At 51.3% G+C, this 21,942-nt stretch overlaps 1 protein-coding gene across 7 annotated transcripts in view; it reads right to left on the bottom strand.

The window, feature by feature from the left end:
• Window positions 1-21,942, bottom strand: part of FMNL2 (formin like 2) — a 111,687-nt gene that overhangs the window by 41,548 nt on the left and 48,197 nt on the right. For all 7 annotated transcript variants that reach the window (XM_021399988.1, XM_021399986.1, XM_021399987.1 and 4 more), the window contains exons 2-6: window positions 16,373-16,456; window positions 10,241-10,321; window positions 7,041-7,117; window positions 5,614-5,697; window positions 4,132-4,284 (exon numbers count right to left, since the gene is read on the bottom strand). In XM_021399988.1, the coding sequence (XP_021255663.1) occupies window positions 4,132-4,284; window positions 5,614-5,697; window positions 7,041-7,117; window positions 10,241-10,321; window positions 16,373-16,456 (479 nt within the window). The remainder of the gene's footprint in view (window positions 1-4,131; window positions 4,285-5,613; window positions 5,698-7,040; window positions 7,118-10,240; window positions 10,322-16,372; window positions 16,457-21,942) is intronic.

Raw genomic sequence — 21,942 nt, 5'->3', positions numbered from 1 at the left:
GACAGGCCAGCAGCAGTCCCACCGCCTCCCTTTGCACAGCGTGGACAATCTGCTCCTGCCTTTATTCCATTTCTTGCTAGCAAACATCAAGCATCTGGGCGAGCTGCTGCTTCTGATTTCCTGCCTGCTGCAGGTCAGAGATGCGTCACCAAGAGCGTGTTTATTCTGGTAATTCAATTCAGATGGCTCCACTTTTGCTTTCTCTGCTCCTCCTTTAAGGGAGAACCATAAAACCCTACTTCTGAAAACAGCAGCAGCAGAAACCCGACCACGTGTGGCTGTGTCACACCTCACGGTGCCAGGCCAGGCAGCGGCACAGGGCTGGGCTGCGCTGGGATCCAGCGTTCCCGAGAGGGACACTGCGGCCACATGGGAGCAGCACTGCCAGGAGAGGCTCAAGGCAGGCTGAATGCAGTGCGAGGTCCTGCTCCTCAGCCAGGGCTGCTCTGGAAGAACTAGTTCATCCGTTGTACTGAAATGCAGCATGTGAGAGTGCACAACAGCTCACCTGGACACTGAAGGCCCACGTACAGCTCATTGAAACACCTACACAAATGGGATGCTCCAAGTAAAGCCCTTCCCAGCATGCTAAGCGTGCACACAGCTCAAACCAAGCTGCTATCATCTCCAGCAGTTCCAAGGATGAGGACATGTGCCCAGCACCGGAACATTATTTCCTGCTGCCCAGCACCATGCCCCCATGCCCCACCCTCCCAGTGGGGGTGGCCCTGCATGCACTGGGACTCCCAGTTCCACTGGGATTTTGGAGGTGTTTGCATTAGGAATGCTGATCTGTTGGCAGATGGGGGCTCTGAAAGGGGGGAGGAACTGCCATTTGCTGAGAGCTTGGGATTTCTCCTCTTGCAGTGGGGTCTGCTGGGTGTGGGGACCCCGAGCTTGCACCCTGTGCAGGGTGCACGGGGCCTCTGGGGGCTCCCACAAGTACTGTGCACAAACAGCCTGGGTGATGCAGAGCAGGTGGCCACAGTGTCTGAAATGTTCCCTTCTATCATTTCAAACCAAGGCAGCAAGGTTTTGAGCTACAAATGTAAAGAGAATGAATGACCCTGGGCCTCCAGTTTTTGTCTTATCTGATGGAATCTGGGAAAGCCATCCATCCTGAAAGCTGCAGAGAACTTTGCTGCTTCGAAAATGCCAGAAAAGCAATTGAGACAGCCTGCTTTGGCCTCTTCCTCCCTCCCCAGCCACAGCACCAGCACAGGGCCAGCAGCAGTGCACTGAGCCTGACACAGGGATGCAGCTGCACGGCGTTAATGGCAGCATCCAAAAGCAAACATGGAGCATGAGAAGCAGTGCCAAAGGGGAGTCCAGTTTTTGAGTACGCTCAAAGACTATTTTTGGATTAAAAAAAAATTAAGTTTCTGAATTGAATCCACATAAAAACTGAAATATCTGACTCAGAAGAAAGGGAATTTCTAATGGGCTGGGACATTACTAAGTCCGTATGAATATTTATCCAAAAGGAAAGTCTGACTCTCATGTCAAAGTACTGCTCTTTTTCCCTCCAAAAAGCAGCAAGAAAATCCCCAAAGATTCATCGTTTTTATCCTTCTGCCCTCATTTTGGTGTTCGCCTCCCAAATCCCTGTGCCTCTTCTTAAAAAAAAAATCTCAGTTGCCAAGGAAACACCGAGCAGAGAATTGGCAAGGCCTAGCACTGCTAACGAGAGCTCCGGGAAGTCAAGAAAAGTTACAAATTGAAAATGGAGAGGCAGCCCTGCAAAGGGACAGACAGGAAGGCTCCAGGAGGGCTGTGCTGCAGGGCACCTGGCACTCTGTGTGGGCACCTGGCCCTCTGCAGCAGGGCACCTGGCACAGGGAGCCTTGCACTTGGCAGCAGGCATCTTGCAGCGGGGCACCGTGGCATGGCTACTTGCAAAGGAACCATTTTTTGCAGCAGAGCTGTGTCACTTGCAAGCATGCAAGGGTGCAGCCCTGCCCAGCACTCCAAGTGTGATTCTGTGCTCATCTCCTGCTACCTTACCTCAGTGTGCACATCACGTGGCATCCCAAGGGCTGCAGCGAGCAGCACTGTGACACTGCAGACAGGCACCAAGAGGAGAGAACCGCGTGCTAAAGCCAGTAGGAAACGTGTCTGCTCAAACCAAATGTTAGGATTTCAATTGAGGTACGTGTGTGTGGCACACAGTATTTATAAATTCAGCAAAAAATTATTAAAAAAATAACTCTTAAAAACATCCCCTGCTTTTACTTTTCCTGGGGGCCCAGCCCAGGTCACCCCCAACCCAGCAGCCCCTGCCCACATCAACCTGCCTCACGTCTTAGAGCGAGCCAACGCTCCAGCAACAGTTCTGTTTAAAGTATTAACCACACAACGATTAAGGCTAGGTGTCTCAGGTACAAAGCCAACACTTTTTGCAACACGGCAAGCAAACTAATATCTTGTTTCAAAGTAAAACAGGCTTTATTTCCTTCTGGCTAAGCCCACTCTACGGAAGCAGACTACAGTGGGAAGCTACAATGCGATAAGCACACGGCGTGCAGGCTGAGGCTCCCCAGCGCAGTGCAATTATGGGATTATACGGCATGGGAGCAGCGCAGGGCCCCACACACGGGGCAGCCCCATGCGGTGTCACCTCACCCTGGCACTTACAAGGTTTTCTGGCTCGAGGCCCCATCAGCAGAGCGCCAAGCGAAGCCGCTCCAGAGGCAGCCGGAAGAAAAGCAGCTCTGGTGGTGTTTGAGCTGAAGCTGCTCGGGCAGAGAGACCATGCTGATGGCACGCGATGGCAGGAGGGTCGGGGATGCAGAAGGGGGGGGGGGGTCAGGGAGGGAGGTTCGAAGAGGAGGATGTGAGGAAGGGGACGTGGAAATGGAAAAAGAGATAAGAGGGGGATGTGAAAAAAGAAAAGGGGTGGAAGGAAATGAAGAGAAAAAAATGTAAGAGACATATAACGTATAGCTGACACGCATTTCTGGCACAACTAATCACCAACAGGCCTCCCAAAGACAGAGAGCATCAGGCATCCTCCTGCAAACATAAGGCCCTACCTCCTCTGCTGAAGTAGGTAAAAATCAGTGGACACCAACAACGCTGAAATCACCTTTGCAGCATTAAAAAAAAACAAAAAAAAAACCCTCAACTGATTTTGCTGCACTCCACAGCCCACACCTCCGTCAGCACTGTGTGCCTGCCTCCTCCTGTCTGCTTTCTCCCTCATGTCTTTGATACCTTCCAGATACCACATCCACCACCATTCAGCTACGGGTGGCAGCCCTGAACACGAACCACACAGCCCATGTTAGCACTGACAAAGCAAAGCCGAGCTTGGGCTGGAAGGCAGCAAAAATCTGCTCACTGCTTCCATCTCTGCAGGACTCCTTTGTGCTCACAGCACCATGGAACAAACCTCTACAAAAGCCAAAAGAGTTAGAATGTGTAGACAGTCCCATCCAGCACTCTGAGCTGTGCCCCTGATGAACTGTGCTGCTATAAATCCTAGTTAGTCTGGTTTGTAGGAGTGAAGAATTGTAAGAATGTGAAGTTCTGGAACAGAGCTGACTGCCATTCACTCCTGGGAAGTGATCTTGCCTCTTCCACAAACTGAAAACAGAAAAAACAACAAATATTTGGGAAGGGAGACTTCAAAGTAAGGCCTGAGGTGGTGCTTGAGTTACCAGAAGGTTTGAAGAATGGAAATGGCCTTTAACAAATAAACCCTGTTCAGTGCAGAATGGAATGGATATGCTGTTGGAAGTGACCTTATCGAATGAGGGACCAGGTCAGAGTTCCAGCCTGGCTGGGCCCATGGAAACCCTGACATACTCTTTGGAGAGCAGTAAGTGCTTCCTCTGAGCAAGACACATTGTACCTGTCGGAAACGTATCGTGCACCCTTAAACCACTCGGCCACTGGAAACAGAGGCAGCACTACTCATCTAACTTCCTCAATTGCTGCACAGCGCTGCCCTGTGCTATTAGCTTAGCACATCCTTCCAGCTCAAAATCATCACTGCAATGACACGTTTCCTACATATGCCAAGCCCGCACTGTGCGAAGAGGGAAGATGAAAGCCAACCTAACTGGAAAGCCCCACAGGCACGGGGCAGTGGCTGCCTGCAGGTCACCTGGTGTGGCCCCGGTGCCTTACCGCAGAGCGGAGTGCCTGCCGGAGCGCGAGGCACTGCTGCCAACCGGTGAGGGCAAATTGCTGCCCCTGTGCAGGTCCTCGATCGACCGGCTCCAAGGCTTGGACTTGTCCATCGAGTTTTCCACGTTGTTCTCCAAGCTTTCGAAGTCAAACCTAAAGGAAATGGGAACGTTGGAGCTGGGTTAGAGAGCAAAGATGCACATAGCGTTTTCCTTCCTGTTAAACATCTGCAGATTTTGTAGGTCCCAAAAGATTATGAAAAGAGAGGAAGAAAGCGATGCAGACTAATTTCCCTTCAGCTGCAGTTCGGAGCGAGCTTCAAATCCACGCTGCAGCAAATTCGGCCCGTGCCAAAGGGGGAAGCTAACCACAGCTCAGGAGGATCAAACAGCCACGCGTTATTGTACTTCAGTGTGAAATAAACTTTGCAGATGAACAGCCTTGCCTTGAAGGAAAGAGGAACAACGCTGGAAGCTGTCTCCATTTTATTCTAGTAAATGGATACGTTGTAAAAGTACAGTTTCCTCCCTTCCTATGTGACAGAGCACTCACACCAACCCCTCTGCCCCCGCCAGCCTCCCAGCACATGCCATCTATTTCCACCATCATCATCCATTCTCCTTGATTTCTGACTCGGTGCCCACCGCACTGCTACTGCAAGGAAAAACTGCTTGTTCCCCTTGCAGTTCTTGAGGTTATTACTCATGTTTACTGCCTTAGAGAGGGAAAAAACCCAGCAGGCTAACTTGCGTACACGCGTATAATTTTAGGAACAAAGCCTTTATACCAACACATCTTTTTGCTGCGCAGTATTTTCCAGCGTTAGGGACGTTTTGAAACATATAATTTTCCTTCATTAATTTTACTGCAACTCCACCAAAAATCTCATTTCTGTGTGATGGTACATGCACATCTGATGGCATCGTTTTTAAAATAAACCATCAGCTCTGCTCAGCTCGAGTTCCCAACTACAACAGTATCTTCAACTCATCACCTATTTTCCTATATCTTTTAAATAATAATCTATTGCTCCAATACATTGAAAGGAAAACGTTTTGTGGACACACAAAAACAGATGCTCATCTGAGCATCCATTTCAAACTGCGTGATCTAATGACTAACGAAAATGGATTTGTTTTAGCAGAGTATATTGAATGATCTATTACCTAAATGACTAAGCCCAACTCCTAGCTGGCCAAGTGTCAGAATGGCAAAGTGGGAAGTGGCTTGGAATACAGCAGACAGTGCCTGAATTGGTTTTGCACTGTATCCTAAGCGAGTCTGAGGCTCCAAAGCTAAAATCCATGTCAGTATGGCCTTAAATATAATCACAGAACCAGGGAATGCTTGTGTTGGAAGGAAACTTAAAGATCACAGAACCACAGAATGGTTGGGTAGGAAGGACCTCAAAGCTCACAGAACCATGGGATGGCTTGGTTTAGAAGGGGCCTTAAAGCCCCAGCAGGGGCAAGCCTTACTTACGTGACTGCATACTGTGCAAAGGACAAGTACTCCACCAGCACATCCAGGCCTTTGTTTTCTTCGTTCAAGAACTCCCTGACCCACCTGTTAGAAAAATCAGGAGACGTCAGAGCATTTCACTGGGCTTGTGCAATCGCTGGAATTCTTTTCAGAGAAACTGGAGCCACATCCATCGCAGGAAAGACACCCACGAAGGAGCAATGGCAGCCAGGCTCAGATCCTAACACTAATTTTGCCTTCTCTTTTTAAAAAGCTGCGACCTGTGGCTGTAAATTTTAGTCTGCCAACTATACAAATTGATCTGAAATTCAGAAAAAAAGATCATTTTCTGAAGCTTTCACAAACTTAAACGCATCAAGGTAGGTTTGAAATCCCACCCACTTGGGGGCAAACCCAGGCTGTGCAGGAGCTGCGAGCCCCAGCAGCAGGTGGGGAGCTGGGGGGGCTGTGCTGCAGCTGGGTTGGCTCCTGCAGCCCAGCACAGAGTGGGTTTGTTACCTCCAGTCTTCAGGCTTTCAATCTTCTGCTGTTTACAGGCTAAAACAAACAACCTGGCATCTCTGTAACACATCTTTTGAAACGCTTCGTCCAGCCAGGTGAGCAAGATAAATAAACTTTGCTCTTGCCAGTCCCCTTCACTGAGCTAGTGCACTGCACGGGCTCTTCCTGCATGCCCATGAGCCACCACAAGGCCTCACAATGTCTAATTTGGGATCTGCACATCTCTGGTGGGGAATCCTTTGTGCTGGAGAAGGAGGGAAGCAAAGCAGAAGCCAGCCCAGGGGTGCCACAAATGCCCTCGTTCCTTGCAATGAGGGCAGCATCCTGTAAAATGGGTGTACATTGGCTGGGCACACGCTGGGATCACAGCACAAAAATTCAAGGAACCGCGCTGCCAGCACACTGAGGCTTCTTGTGCTGAGACCCTGAGCAGACAGATGGAACCAGCCAGCAGAATGCTTCTGAGACAACCTCTTCAATAAAGCCTGGAGTCCCTGCGATTCTTTTACTTTTGCTATTTGAGAGGAAATTTCTGCTTTGTGAAAGCAAAATGCTGGCAACATTGCTTACGGCCAGGCTTCACGAACCATACTGCTAAAGCTACGAACCAGCATGTTTTAATACACATATTTTTATAGCTGCAATGCTATTACTATTCTAGACCCAGTCATTCTCACTCCTGCTCTGAGTTACCAAGGGTGAGCAGAAGTTGGTTGCAATCTTTTCATGGCCTAATGGAGGTGTGCATTAACTCCAGCACAAAAGCACCAGGGCTGAACTCCCTCCTGAGCTGCCCAGCTATCCCTTCCCAAGGCCCTTCAGGCTCCAACAGCCAACACTGCTTAGCGTGAGAGGAGATGTTCTCTGAAGCACATCCACGGGTGGATGTAAATCCAAGGAGAGCAGAGGGCATCAGAAATTCTTACCCAATGTGGTTGGTTCGCAAAGAAATTTCCAGTTCTCGGAGTACTTGAGTAGACTCTTGGACTCGTCTCCTGAATTTCTGTAACGGAGTGAGGAGGCAAAAATAGCGCTTAAGACTCCCACGATGCTATTAAAAATATCAGCATCTCATACGGCACAGATTGAACAAATAAAACATCGGGGTAAACTGAGAACCCTCTAAATCCACAGGAATGCAACAACAATAGCCAGGCAGTCAACAAAAACAAATTCAGAAAAATAACTTCTGGTCCCATGCACATTTTTGAGTTTCCAGGATTAAGAAAATGGAAACCCTGTAGATAAATACACAGTTCTTCACAATACAAGCTTTGTTTCTGTATCAAACTCTCCACTGAGAACTACAGTGTCTGGGCTTCGCTCTCAGCCCTGTGCTTTCATCTTGTTTTTGCAACTCTACACCCATACCAAAAACTGCTGCAATTTCTGTATCATTACCAAACGTGTAGGTGCGAGTCAATAATGAAACGCACGTGCGCTTCCATCTGCACGTTGTAATAATTCGGGCACTCAAAATTGTATCTGCAAAAATCAGAACCTGGAAAGAGGCCTTCAAATGGCAGCAGTGAAATGTTGGGCGGCAACACAGCGTGAAGGTGTTTGGTGTCACCCCCACATGGGAGCAGTGACGCAGCAGGAGCCCCAGGTTCAGAGCAGGCACTGGGGAGGCAGAAGACCTCCAAACACACACATTTAGATGCCTCATCCCAAGGCAGGCGGGCTCCCAAATCCCTGCAGAGCCTGCAGCAGGGCTGCCCCAGTGCGCAGCGGTCCTGTTCTCCAGCTGGGGAATACCTGTGGTCTTCTTCCTGCTTCATGCTTCCTGGAAGTGTACCAAAGCAGGCCCCAGGACGAGAAGGCCTTTCTCTGACTTATCCTAACCCACCCATTTATATTCTCCCCAAACAGTTCTTTTGGTAAATTCCCATTCGTGTGAATAGTAGAAGTGAGCAAGAATCGAAGCGGATGCGTGATGAGCATCACCTTGCAACGGGAGCATTTACAAACCAACTTGGTCACCATTAGAGCTCGCACAGATGTGATGCACTGGGAAAGGTCTGTAGGTTTACTATCTCTCAGGACACAGTGATGTTCCAAGGACCATGTCCTGAATTGTTTTCAGGAGTGAGTGGATGGATTGAGGTGGGAACGGTGAAAGCCCAGGACTCGCCTCACCCTGATGCCTATGGAACGTTACCAGCAGCCTTTTTCAGGAGAGCTTTGGCACAGCCCAGTTAGTACCAGTGGCTTACTGGGCTTAGAAAACCATGGGCAGCCCAAAATCAGTGTCTCACTGTGAGGTCCTGGTGGACATGGGGCATGGCTCATTCTCACTTTGAAATAGCTGCTTGGAATCAGACCTAAGGTTTCTCTGGACCTCAGAGAATTATCTCAGAGTACAAAAACCCAATGCCTCCTCTCAGAGAGAGCTGATACATCAAAAGCACAGGCAGTAAAACCCTACATCTCTGAAGTAAGGGTGAAATAGTGGTGCAGCAGGAGGCACAGACGGGAGCCTTGGTAGGAGGGCACGGCAGAAATAACCAGCCCGAATCCCATGCATTTTTTGGCCACGACAGAGCAATAAGTGCCTTGGTGCCTTACTGGCCCCTAGAAGCCGCCAAACTGCAATTTCTTTTAAAACGTCTGATCTCCACACTTCAGTTTTTCTATTTCAAACCTCAGCTCAGACGGAAAGCCACTGCCTTCCTGGGAAGTCACCAGCATCTCAGTGACAACCACAAAGGCACATTTCACAGCTGTGCCAGGAGCGACCTTCTCTAGGCCATGCTGGGAATTATCAATGAAAGCAGCGACCCAGCCCCAAAGACAGCAATGGCTGGGTAACCTGAGCCCTCCCCACAACAGCCAGCATCCGCCCAGAGGTTCTCTTGGAAATCTTTCCGACTCGCCGCCCGGCTGAGGAAAGGCTGCTGCTGGTACAGAATAACACAACAAAGGGAGAAACTCAATGCAGTTATTTTTAGGCTCCTTCAGTTTTGTCATTTGTCATGGGACTCTTAGAGCAGCGTTAGGAATAGAAAGGCTTCAATGTGCGCTCACGGCCTCACCACAGAGCAAAGCCAAACGCTAAACGAATCTCAAAAACCCTGCAGGAGAAAAACACAAAGACTCCCGTTCAGATTAAAAACCAAACCACAACAAAACCCACATCACGGGCACGGTTCAAGGCTTCCTCCTAAATGGTTTCCTGCTCCTCGTGGCAGCCTCCAACAAGAGAAGCGCTGTCGGAAGACATTAGCGCAGCCCCCAGGACAGGAGCGAGGAGGGTGCGGGCAGCGGGGGCAGGGTGCCCAGCTCCTGTGCCTGCAGAGCAGGGCTCACCGCTGCCCTTCCAGCCGGCCCTGGCCCCAGCAGCGTGCCAGGGTGCACATCTTACCGCAGGGCACCCAGCTCAGCTAATTGCACGGCAGCACAAAGCCACTATTGTCGGGGCAGCACAGAGAGCCAGTGGATGGCAGGAACTGCTTGCCCCGCTGCCTTTTCTTTGGGCTATTGTAACGATCAGCGCAGGATTTGAGCTGATGTCCAACCTGAGAGAACACCAAGGGTTCAGGGATGGTCCTCTAAACGGGATGTGAACTTATGCTCTTCTAAAATCCTAAAGGCTATCAGTAAGCGCTGCAGAAGCGTCAGAAGCAGCCAGCTCTGGAGATATCTTACACAGAGTTACAGACGGGGCTCTCTGATGGCCCTGCCAGCAGCAGGTGACCGCTGCGTGCAGTCATTTCGTGTGCACGCCCAGAGAACGAGACACAGAGCTGCAACATGCCCTCCACAGGGTGAGAGAAGTGCCAGCAACAAGGGATTTATCTGCCACCAGCACTGCCCACATGGGAAGCCGGACCTGGAGCACAGCTCAGTGACAATTTGTCAGGCCGTTCGTTGGAGCTAAAGATATTAAAACAATTTGTTTCATGTGTCAGATGGCCCTCTTCTTTGCAACATCTGTTCTGCTTTCTAAGCCGCAAAAGCCGCAGTGTCTTTCCAACCTCCTTCTGCCTCTGCATTTTGTCACATCTCCGGGACTTTTCTGAGAGCTCCATGGGGCCTCGCACACAAAGGCAGGAAGGAATCGGGACCCCAGGAGCTCCTCGTGCAGGAACAAGGGACAGCCAGGAGGAAACAGGATGCTCCTCACCTTCCTGGTGACAGCTGGGTCCAGATAGCCCTTCAGCTTCTGGATGTACGTGTGCGGGGGATTCTTCACTTGGAACCTTTCCTGCAAAGGATGTAAGAATAAACATCAACCATCCCACAACACTTTCTGTATTTACTTAAGATATGTATGAAGTGCGGGCATACACGTACATATTTAAACAGAACACACACTACAAATACATATGTACATACCCTATATTCATATATAATCTATACATATGCCACATGCATGCAAATAAACTACATTTACATGTGTCTTGATTTTTCTGAAATTTGGTATTTATATTGGATGCATAAAAATATGGCTTACATATTCAATCACCGTTTTGAATTCCAGTTACAGACACAAACAAACACACCTTGGACTGCAGAGCCTCTGTTCAGCAGGAGCATGGAGGGCAAGAGAAGTTCTGGAAGAGCAAACGCTCACCCACGCTGGATTGAAAGGCGCCGCCAAACAGAGCCCAGCACCAACCCCCTGCCCCCCTCCCTTCAGGTGTGGGGGGCACTGCTCAGACCCCCTCAGCCTTCTCCCCTCCAGGTGCACAGCCTTGGGGCTCTCAGCCTGTCCCCATCAGGAGGTGCTCCAGCCCCCAGGAGCTCTGCAGCCCTCCGCAGGGCTCTCCCAGCAGTTTCCAGTGTGCCCTGATCTGGGCACTGGGAGCAGTGCTCCAGCTGTGCACCCCCCAGGGCTGAGCAGAGGGGAGGAGCACCTCCCTGCCCTGCTGGCCGCGCTCTGTGCAGTGCACCCCAGGGTACCATGGGCCTTTCTTGGCCACCAGGGCACACCGCTGGCTCTCCATCAGCCTGCTGGCCACCAGGACACCTAGGTCCTTCACGGCAAAGCTCCTTTCCAGCAGCTCAGCCCAGCACCCGTAGTGATGCATGAGGTTACTTCTCCAGCCTGCTCTCAGTCCACCTCGCTGCCCACACACCTACCCCACGCTTCCTAAGCTTACCTACAAGGATGTTATGGGAGATGGTGTCAAAGCCTTGCTGAAGTCAAGGTGCACACCACCCACTGCTCTCCCCTCATCTCCCCAGCTCTACGGAGCCGCAGTGAAACGTGAGTTAGACTGCAAGGAGCACGCTGTGTCCAGACCTGGTAAGAGCATTACCAAAAGTTCCGATAGTATTTGCATCCTGGAAGAATTTTAAACTATTCTGCCCTTTCCCTTGAGGAAAGGCCTCCTAACAATTTCCTCCTGGTGCTACAGCTTTGCGTTCTGTAACTGATACTTGAAACCCCCCACTTAGGAGGTCAGGATGCAATTCTGCCTGCATTATCTGGAGGTTATTTCCTACCTAGGAGCATGTTGCTGCCAGTACCAGAACGCACTGTCTGAACACCAAACTTGTTCCTGTTATTATCTTGCTACTTGCAGTAAAAAAAGCCATTTGTCACGGTCAGAGAGAAAAAAATGGACTCACACGCTCCGGGGCCATGGCTCCTTAAGACAGAAAGCAGATATTTCTGCCCTGCATTATAACTGGATTGTTTCCCATGCACCTTCACAGATGGATGGGCCAAGCTGCAACTCCTGGAACTTGGCACTGCCCTTTTTATTTCAAAAACAGCTCAGGAACCACAGAGCTGTGCGCCCAGGGTCAGCCCCTTCGCATCCTTTAAACCTCTGAGAAATGAACAGTTTGTGGTGATGGAGGTGAAGAGGGAGCATTTGGATCCCAGAGCTGTAACAGCAGAGAACAAGCCCTCATGAAGCAAGCAGCCACACACAGGGCTGGTTTCAAGAAGCCCAGTTTAACTGCTGAGAGAGGTGACAAACACCAGCTCGTTATCTGGCTGGTGCATTGCCAGGGGTCCCAGGAAGCTCGTGTGTTCACAGAGCCTCTCTCTTCATTAGACTCTTCTACCTGTGTGTCTATACAGCTACCGAGGAAATGTCACAACTGCAGTTAAATTGCTGCTAATTGGAACTGCTGCCAGCGTGCTGGGAGAGCCAGGTGCAAGAGGCAGCACGGTGTGGCAGCGAGGGCAGCAGACAGGTACACGGCTTCAGCACAGCTCCTGTCCTGGGCAGAGATCACCTGCTGCAGCCCTGCTCCTTATGGAGAGAAACAACAGAGGCAGGAACCTCTGTGTGTTGGCGGGGACTTCAAAATGCAGAACAAACATTTAAGCACAGAAAGTAAAACATTTAAAAGTATAGCATGTCAGTGTTCGAAGGACTTTACCTGCTAGCTCTATGTAAGCCCGTTTTCCAGAACAGTTGGGACAGTTTCACATTTAGACATCCAGCTCCCCCAGGACAGTGCCGACCATAGCTTTGCAGTGAGCACACGCAGAAGTGACTTAAAAGCAATTCCATCCATTAACTCGTTTTAAAACTCCTTTACTCTGGCAGACAGACAACAGAAGCACTTTGCTGTGAATGAGGACATGGCCCACGGCAGACTTGAAAGGAGTCACCAAAGGCATCCGAGCTTCAGGAGCATCGCTGGAGCTTTGTGTGAGCTCCAGAGATCCCCCAGCACTCAGCATCAGTGTCCTGCTCTGCAATTAAACCACGAGGGTAGCAGCGGGCTCGCTGTGCCCAAACGCTGCCCTGGGGCAGCAGGAGGGCTGGGCCATCCCTGGAGGCAGCAGTGAGGGAGGTGTGGGCAGCAGAGGGGAGGCTGTGGGATTGATCCTCCTTTTAGGGAGCTCCTAATGCATGGGGCATCATCTGCTAAGTGGCACAAGCTTTCCCAGCTGCCGGGTGAATAACTGCAGTCTTCAGCATGAACCACTCCGAGAGACTCAGCAAGCAAGCCCAGCAGTCTGCGATGTGGATAGCACTCGCTTCTGTTTGTTTGTTTTCTTAAAACCAGCCATAATTATGTACTTGTGTAATGATCTCTACAGCAAGGTCATTAAATAAATACTGCTCGTTATCGCATAGCGGAATTATTTGGGCTGAAGGACTGAAGCCCACAGCTATCACCAGGTCCCACGCAGGGAAATGCTGGGGAAATGCTGGTCCCTTTCCTCTGCTTCCTCAGCACTTCCTTCCCTGGGGAGGCAAACACGCTGCCATCCTCACCTAATCCACTGTCCTGAAGTGCCAGAAATAACGAGCTAAACCTGTTGCTTTTTCCTGTCCTCTCCTCCTTTGGCAATCCGTAACTGCTCATTGGCCAAATCTGTTTCCAAAATAAAAACGGATCAGGCTGTGAGTCCCATGCTGTGTGAGCTGCGAGGCTGGGGGTCTCCACCACAGACACACAGTGTTTCCAACCCAAACTCACCTCCCCACGTTTCGCCAAGCAGAAGGAAGGCAGGCGGCCACGTGGAGCAGAGCCGGGCAGACACAACACTGTCATAAATCCCAACCAAAAGCCATTTTATCTGCACTGTGCGACTCGAGGCACTGCCACTATCTGCAGCCTTGACACTAGAAAGGCACGGACCAGCAATAACTGCCCTGCCTTTGTCCAGCCCCATGGCATGGAAATTCTTTTTGCAGAAATAACGGGCCCTTTCTTATTTACAGCCTGCTGGGAAACCTCAGCCCAAAGGTTGAAATGGAAGAGCACTGCCCAACGCTGCAACGAGCTGCCCTGCGCCTCCCTGTAGAGGAATGAATGATGAGAACTCAGGGAGAAGCTCAGGCCGGGGAGCACAGCACTGCTCCTGCACTGCTCCTGCATCAGCACCTTCTCCTGGTGCATATAGAAAGGGCAGCTGGGGGCTTCACTTCAGCAGCAAGGAGGAACTGCTGAATTCCTGCACTTCCCCTTCCACGCAATCCTAAGAACTCGATACATCCCTCGTTCACTTCAATCTGGGAAATGTATTTATTCTGAAACCAGGAAATTGTGGCTTTTCCAGAGATGTTCTGCTTCCAAAAACGTTCAGGACGCTTTCTGTGTTGGTGACATCTGTTATTATTGTTACCCTTGCTGGCTCATTCCACTCTCAGGGCTCACACAGGCCAGGTAAGCGTCCAGTGGGTCCCATGTGGCACCGCTGGGAAAGCCGTGCACTATTTGCCCTTTAGAAGGGTGTAAAAGCATGTCCGGGCCAGGCTGGGCAGCACGAGCTGGTGCGAACCACTCTGTGTCACCACGCAGCTTCTGGCAGGATGGAGGGCTCAGCAATAAACATTTCTCTCCTCCTAGGAGGACGATCTAACAAGTACAGCCGAAGCTTGTTTCAGCTCAGTGTCAATGAACACGAGTCTCAGGGTCCCTCTGTGGTTTCAGACGTTCTTCCATGGGCTATTTGGAGCACTGTTTGTTTCCGACGGCAAAACCTCGTGACAGCTCAGGCTCACCCACAGCCTGGCCTTCAGCCCGGCTTCCTTGGGCACCAGCCCTGCTCCCTGGGCACGACCAGCATTGCTCCTCGGGCACTGCCAGCCCAGGAGGAGCCACCACCATCCCCGTGACCCCACGCCGGCCATCAGCCTGCCAAACAGCCCCTTCGTTCCTCTGGAGTCCCAGCACAGTAGGGAGAGAGCTCCAGCAGCAGCTCAGGGCAGGAAGCTGGGTGCCACCACGCTGCTTCCATCTTGGTGCTCTTCATTGGTTGCTCCCCATGCACCTCCAGTACCTCCAAGGGACAGGACACGATCTCCGCCCCTGCCACAGCTTGCCATTAGAGGGCAACGAAGAACTTCCCAAGATGCTCACAACCTCTCCTCTCAACATCTGTGTCCCCCCAACACTTCAATGCACACAGCTGGACCGAAGTGCCAGCAGTGCCACCAAGCACTCCACAAGAGCAGCTTGGCTCATCAAGCAGGGCACATTATCTCCTCTTCCCTGCCTGGAAAACAGCTTGCATCACATCCTCCAGACCTAGTTTCATTCTTCTCCCCCTCCTTAGATGCATTCCTTGTTCACCGACCCAGAGAGGCAGGGAGCGAGCTTATAGGGAAGCCACAGCAAAGCATGGATGACCTACAAGGGCAAAGGAGCAGAGAGCACCACCCTGGCTGAGTCTCCACAGCCAGCCCTGCAACCCTTGCAATGGCTCACCAGAAAGTGCATCCACCTCCTCAGAGCAGATACAAAATTTATCATTATAGAAAACAGCAATCGAAGTTTGCCTCCATGCTAACAGCTTACATTCCATACAGAATCTATTTCTAGAAGTGTTTGCAGCCACGTACCGTAATTACACGGACAGATATAAATATTTCACACACCATATGCTGCGCTATGGTGCTGTTACAGACACCTGCTCCATGCTGCTCCAATCCTCAGTGGCTGGCGAGCACCCAGCAGGGACATGGGGCAGCTGCAGCAGATTGCAGATCTGCAGCCCTAAGCACATCTCCTGGGACAGTGGGACCCTGGGAAGGGTGGATTTGGTAATTGGATTTCATCAGAGGCTCTGCCGCTGTAATGGGTATAAAGGAAGCGTCCCACAAACCCACTTATTATGACACTCTCATCCTTGCAGCACGACTGTGCCTCCTGCCAAACTGTCACCCCGGTTCCTGTACTCCCATCTCAAGGAAGCATCCCACTCTTTCAGTCCTGGATCAATCATTTTCATTAGCAATCACTTTGAAGTTTATGGCAGATTTTGCTGCTGGCTCACAGATGCACACCCCACCTTTCACATGCTTCACTTTCTCTCAAGAATGCAGTTTCTGCCCGCTTGTCATGGCAGACCAGCCTGTTAATTGTTACACACTGCTGCCAAGCCTGCCCCGCACAGAGCTGTGCACAAGGGATGCCTCAGCATATGGTGCTGCTTAATCCCAGGCTGCTGCTCAGGCTCTGGAGGTGAAGGGGAGTTCAGGCTGCATCGCCATTTGTCTTTCACTGAAGGTGACAGCTACAGCCATATGGGGCAATGGCTCAGGATGGGGAAAGCCATGCACCCAACTGGATCAAAATCACTCAATGACATCACACAGCTAACTTACAAAGTGGGTACCCACCTACTGCATACAAATTCCATGAGTTTGTTACCAACAGCAGAGCACGAGGCCAAAGAAGGGAGAGTCAGAAACCACCCAAATGCTCATCTCCTGCAAGGTGCCCTTTTAGGGTCCTGCGCTGCCAAACCCCAGTGTGTGCTCCTAATGAGGTGCGTGCTCCTAATGAGGTGCGTGCTCCTAATGAGGCGTGTGCTAACAGCCCCCCACCGCCTCACCTGGTCACAGATGAGCTCCCACTTCTTCTCATTGTCGTATTGCCGCAGCAGCCGGGCTTTGTCGGGAGGCAAGTTCATGGCGTTCTGCAGGGAGAGAGAAAGGAGCATCAGGTAGCGGGCTCGGGTTTGGGAGGCAGCAGATGTGGGCAAACCGAGGCAGCAAGGCTGCAATCACCCTCATTGTTTTATGCGAATTCCTGTTGGCAGCATTACTCAGGAACATTCCCTCTCAGCATTGCCTTTGGCCCCAGAAGTGCCAGCAGTGCCCCTTGTGCTGTGGGATGCACTGGGATGCAGTGGGAGCCTTCCACCCCGGAGCACACCAATAAGGGGAGCAGCCAGTGCTGGGCACTGCAGAAGGCTGCTTTTCTCCAGACAAGGTCCTGAAATGCCATTTCATTCTATTTTAACAGCAGACTGCTGTTCAGGTTTTCAAACGTCGCCGCGTGCAGCCCTATCTGGCTAACAGTGATGCTGGAGCTGGAAGTGCAGCTGCCCACCACCTCACAGTGCAGGACAGCCCAGCCTGGGCACCCACCCCCGGGCAGCTCTCCCAGGCTGCTTGCACAGCACAAGGAGAGCTCTGCAAGCACCACGTCTCGAGAGCCTCCTATCAGCAGGGTGCAGCCCAGGAAGGCCACATGCCAGAGCATGAAGCATCTCTCCAGCTGCAGCTCACATACCTCGCTTCAGGACACAGGCACCTGCTCGCCCCCCCCCAGTCCCTGCTGCCCTCCCACCAGACCTCATCCACCTCCACCAATGGATGAGCATCACCCGCTCCCACAGAGCCCTTCCACCACTCTGCTGCTGTTCTTCCTGAAGCTTCTTTTCTATCAGATAACAAATACTCTTCTCTTTGCTCATCTGCGCTGTCATGTCGATAGTATTTACAGGCCGTGATGCTATCTGCCCTTGATTCCCCTCTCAGTCTCTCACCATACACCTTATCAGTTCTGCTTATCATTTTAATGCACTCCTTGGTATTTTTCCTGGGGCTTTTTCAAGTGCCATTCCTTACCTGTGACGATGCAAACATATTTCAGAGCTCCACCAGGCCTAAGCTGTAGGGGAAGCCTCCCTGTTTACCTGCAATTCGCACCTTGTCACACTGTGATCCTACTGCACCTCATCAGCTCATGGACCAGAAGCCAGCCTGGAGAGCTCTGCAGAGCCCTGTTACTCTCTCCAGTTCCTTGCAAGGAGCTTGGAACAAGGTGCAGGTCAGCTCTGCTCCTTGGTAACGGTGATAGGACAAGAGGTGACAGCCTCACGTTGCACCATGGGAGGGTCAGGGTGGGTATGAGGAACAGTTCCTTCTCCAAAGAGTGTTTGGGCAGTGGCACAGCTGCCCAGAAGCGAGGGGTCACCGCCCCTGGGGGTGTCCCAGAGCCGTGGGGATGTGGCACTGAGGGACGTGGGCATGGTGGGGTGGGTAGGGTTGGGGATCTCAGATCTTCTCCAACCTTAATGATTCTACGAGTGCAGCCTGAAACAGGGAAACAAGGCCCAGGCAGAGGGTTTGGGTGAGCTCATTTCAAAACAGATGAATTCTGATTTCATTCTGAAGTGTGAACTCCTCCACTCCGCATCCCTTGCATCAGCAGCTATGGCACAGAAGGCTGCTCCACTGCCTTGGCTCGACCCAAAGCTTGCACAGCTTTGGCTCTCGTCACAATTAACCACGCATATTTACAGTCTGTATTTCTTGCTCCCCGCAGCCCAATGAAATGACTCCCAGACGTCTCCTAGCCACTTCCAGGTCCTCTGGTTAGGGCCATCACACACAGCAGCACTTTCTGGCTACCTGCAGGCCCAGGACTGCCGCTTCTCCCACCCTCCCCCTCCACGTAGCTTGGGCTGGGAAGCCTTTGGCATTCTGCTCAGGAGCCGCAGCTCGATCCTGTCTGCAGGGGCCGGTTCCCAACCATATTCTGGCTCCAAGCACACATAACTTCTCTTTCTCCCCGCAAATTCCAAAGTTATTCATGTCTACTGTCCACGTGCCAAGTAATATAGGTAAGGTTTCCATTTCGTTTGCTCTGGACTGGCATTATAAAGCTACAACTTCATTTAATCGCAGTAGCAGATGGAAAACCAGGGGGAAATACTAGCAGGCCCGCAAAATATTAAATTGCCTAAGAGTTAAAAATAAAACTAGCAGCGCATCAAGGAAATATACCTACTTAACCTATTGAACAAAGCCCAGCTCCGTTCAGTTCAGTGCCCAGCAGCATCCCCTAGCCGTGGAGCAGCACTGCACCCCCAGCCCGGCCCCGGCCCACCCCAACGTGCTCACATGTGGCTGCTGTCCCCCAACCACTGCCAGCTGCCATGCAAGGACAGAACCCAGCTTCTTCTAACTTATTCTTCATTGTGATGAGAATTTACAGGCTCATTGTTTTGGAAAACAAATGCGGCAGCATCTTGAGTGACTTAAAAGCATAAGCGTTGCTAATTAATGGCATTAAGCTGTTGCTCTTTCTTGCTAATCTTGTGATCTTTAGGTCTAAATCCTTTTTATTTATGAATCATGACATTAACGTGCCGGCATCAAACAGGACAGGCTCCTCCTAATCCATCCGCTCCCAGGGAAGGCCCCTGCATGCACTAGTAAGCCAATTAGAGCACATCCATCCCAAAACACGAGAGGTTTCCACCAGCCTCCAAGCACAGAAAACCATTTCCTACTCCCAGGAGCTTCCAGGGGAGATGTGGCCAGAAGCCCGAGGGCACGGCCATCCGTTCCAGAAAGCATCTCCTTCATGTGGGTCACGGATAAGTGCCCTGGGGGACAGCAGGACGGGGGCAGTGGGGGGAATGGCCAGTGCCCATTGCAGAGACCAGTGCCACCTATCAGAGCCCCACACACCACCAGCAATGCATCCCCTGCACTGCCAGCAGCAGCTCGGGGCAGGCATAATGCAAGGGGAGGAGAACACAGACCCACGCAGCTTCCCACAGCTGCACTGGCAGAATTAAACCTCAATTCTGCTAATGAACCCTCAACACCAGGAAACCTTCTGTGCGGCTCCAGTGGCTCCGTGGTGCAGGTTAACGCCAGCTCCTCCCTGAGACGTGGCAGAGCGGCTTATATTCCCGAGCCCTAATTCCCAGCTCACTTTCTCCTCCCACCTTTCCTCTGAGTGGGATTATTTCTGATCTGTACAACCACAAGAGAGAGGAAAGCAAACCTCTGTATGTGTTTGGCTTCATGGTTGTATTGATGGAACAAACCAGGGCTTAAAACAATACCCTCGGTCTCGTTAGACTCAGATTATCCCGCCGCCATCAAAGCCTTGCTCGTTTCCTCACCTGCTGACTTCAAGCACCCCTGGAATTTCCCAGCTCGGGGTTTCCCTCCAGCTCAGCAGTGGAACTCCCCGCAGACTGCACGCAGCGCCCAGTAACTGCCCTGGCTATTGCCTTCCACCTCCAGCGCTCCCGGCTTTATCTCCGCTGCCTCCATGATGATGAGCTGCAACCTTCATTTTTTTCTGTTCCGGTCACGACTGTTTGATGGCACTGTCTGAACTATTTCAAGCTTTTTTTTTTAACGTCTAGTGAGTTCTTACAAAGTAAATCCAAAATTGGTCCGTAAGTCAAATCCATGCCTCCCAGCGTGTAAAACTGAGAAAGAGCAGGGATCCTGACGGCCAGGGAACGCTGAGGGTCAATGAAGCTCTGCTGCTAACTTCAGTGCTCACCTACTAAGGCAGCCCTCTATTCTTTGGTACAGCATTACAATATAACTCCAGGATCCAGCTAGTAAAAGAGCCCTTAATGTTCCTGTATAACACTAAAATACAGCTTTCAGTAACTCTGCATGGCTTCGCTTTTCAGTCCTGCTACAGCGTGTTTATTTAGGAAAGCTAGAGGCCAGTGAGGCAATTCTGGGTGTGTTGACTTTATGAGGAATAAATGCAAGGCTAAAATTAAATCTACTTATTGTTCTAATCCTCCTTCTCCCCTTTTTTTTCCATATTAAACCGTTCTTTGATCTAAAAGCCCGGCACGCAGCGCGCAGACGTTCCCAGCAAGGCGGCTTTCCCTGCAGACATCCGCACACAGCACAGGGCTGGGACTCAGTGCAGGACCCTCACTGACACCTGTGTGCATCCCAGGACTTCTCACCAGCCCCACACATCCGCACCTGCCATCGTTCATTGCTCTCCCTCCTCTGTGGTCCCAACTGAAGCTGCTGTGCTGCTTTGCAGATCGCTTCTTTGCTTTATCAGCAGTAACATATGCATATTGATTGCACCTAAGAGCTCTTCATGATGTCCATCTCATACTGCTCCACTGAGACCCCCACCAGCATCACCACTGCACAAACAAGGGCAGGGTCAGGATGTGTTTCACAATGCACACATGGGGATCGTGGGCAGACAGCTCGTGCAGCCGCTGCACGCATTCTGGGGAGCCCAGCTCTTTCCCCGTGCTCCCAGCAAGCGCTGGGAGCTGCAGCTGCAGCCCCAGGGCAGGAGCAGAGGTGTGAGCCAAGCAGGGTCCTGCTGACATTCGCTGCTGAAATTCCAGCTGAGAAGCATCTTGAACGTCTTGGTGGCCAGCGACGGCTGCTCTCACCACAGGGCTGTTTATACCATTCAGAAATTCAGACCCACACTAATACTTTTCAGATTTTGGAAAAGCTGAAACCTCATTAATTCGACACTGAGAAACTGTTTCACGCTGCAAAAGCTCCAGAGCCCAGCTCACAGCTGACTCACCCATCCCGGAAGATTACCACCTCACTGCTTTACTCACTCATTCAAATGCGCTCACCACCGATAAGGCACACCACAGAATCCAAAATTAAAGAGCTTTTAGTGAAATGTCTGGGAAAGTGCATTCCGGTGCAAGCCTGTGCTCAGGTTTGCCAGGAGCTGGGAGCAGTCCCAGCAGCCAGGAGCCGGGGTGCAGCAGCACGCACCCAGCTGCTGGGCACGGTGCGCTGGGACGTGGTGGGAGATGCACAGAGGAGATGTGTTGAACATTTCATTTCTACCACCGCTGTGAAACGTTGAATGCACCGTCCGGAGCAACCCACCTCCTCCTGTCCATAGATTTACACCTTCCTGATCCCCTGCCAGCACACAGCAGTACAAAACAGAAGGTGAAGGCTGAGCACTGCGATGATCACAGTCTGCTCCCAGCTTGCTGATGGGCTTTTCCTCTTATAATTGATTAGTTTTTATCAGTTTTAGAAGCAAAAAAGCTTTAGTCTAACCAGAGGATTCCCGTCCTGCCTGACGTTGTTCAGTACAAAGCCCCCGGAGCAAACGCTGCAGACCCAGCTGTGTAACTGAATAGCTGCCTATCAGCTGCTCTGCTGAAAAGGAAAAATTAACATCACGGACAGCAGCACCTATCAGTGACTGTCAAAAGCCATCTGTGCAAGAGGACTGCACAATCTCAGCGCAAAAGCAGCTGAACGCTCAGCTCAGAGGCCGCGCTCTATCCAAGGGTGCAAATCCCACCTCCCAAACACCCCGGTGCCGTGTAACAGACCACTGGGCTCACAGGAGCAGAGAACCCCGTCCTGCAGCTGAACCACAGTGGGAGGACAG

This window comes from Numida meleagris, chromosome 5 (genome assembly GCF_002078875.1).
Source record: "Numida meleagris isolate 19003 breed g44 Domestic line chromosome 5, NumMel1.0, whole genome shotgun sequence".
Lineage (NCBI taxonomy): Eukaryota > Metazoa > Chordata > Aves > Galliformes > Numididae > Numida > Numida meleagris.
This window is presented reverse-complemented; position numbering and strand designations above follow the sequence as displayed.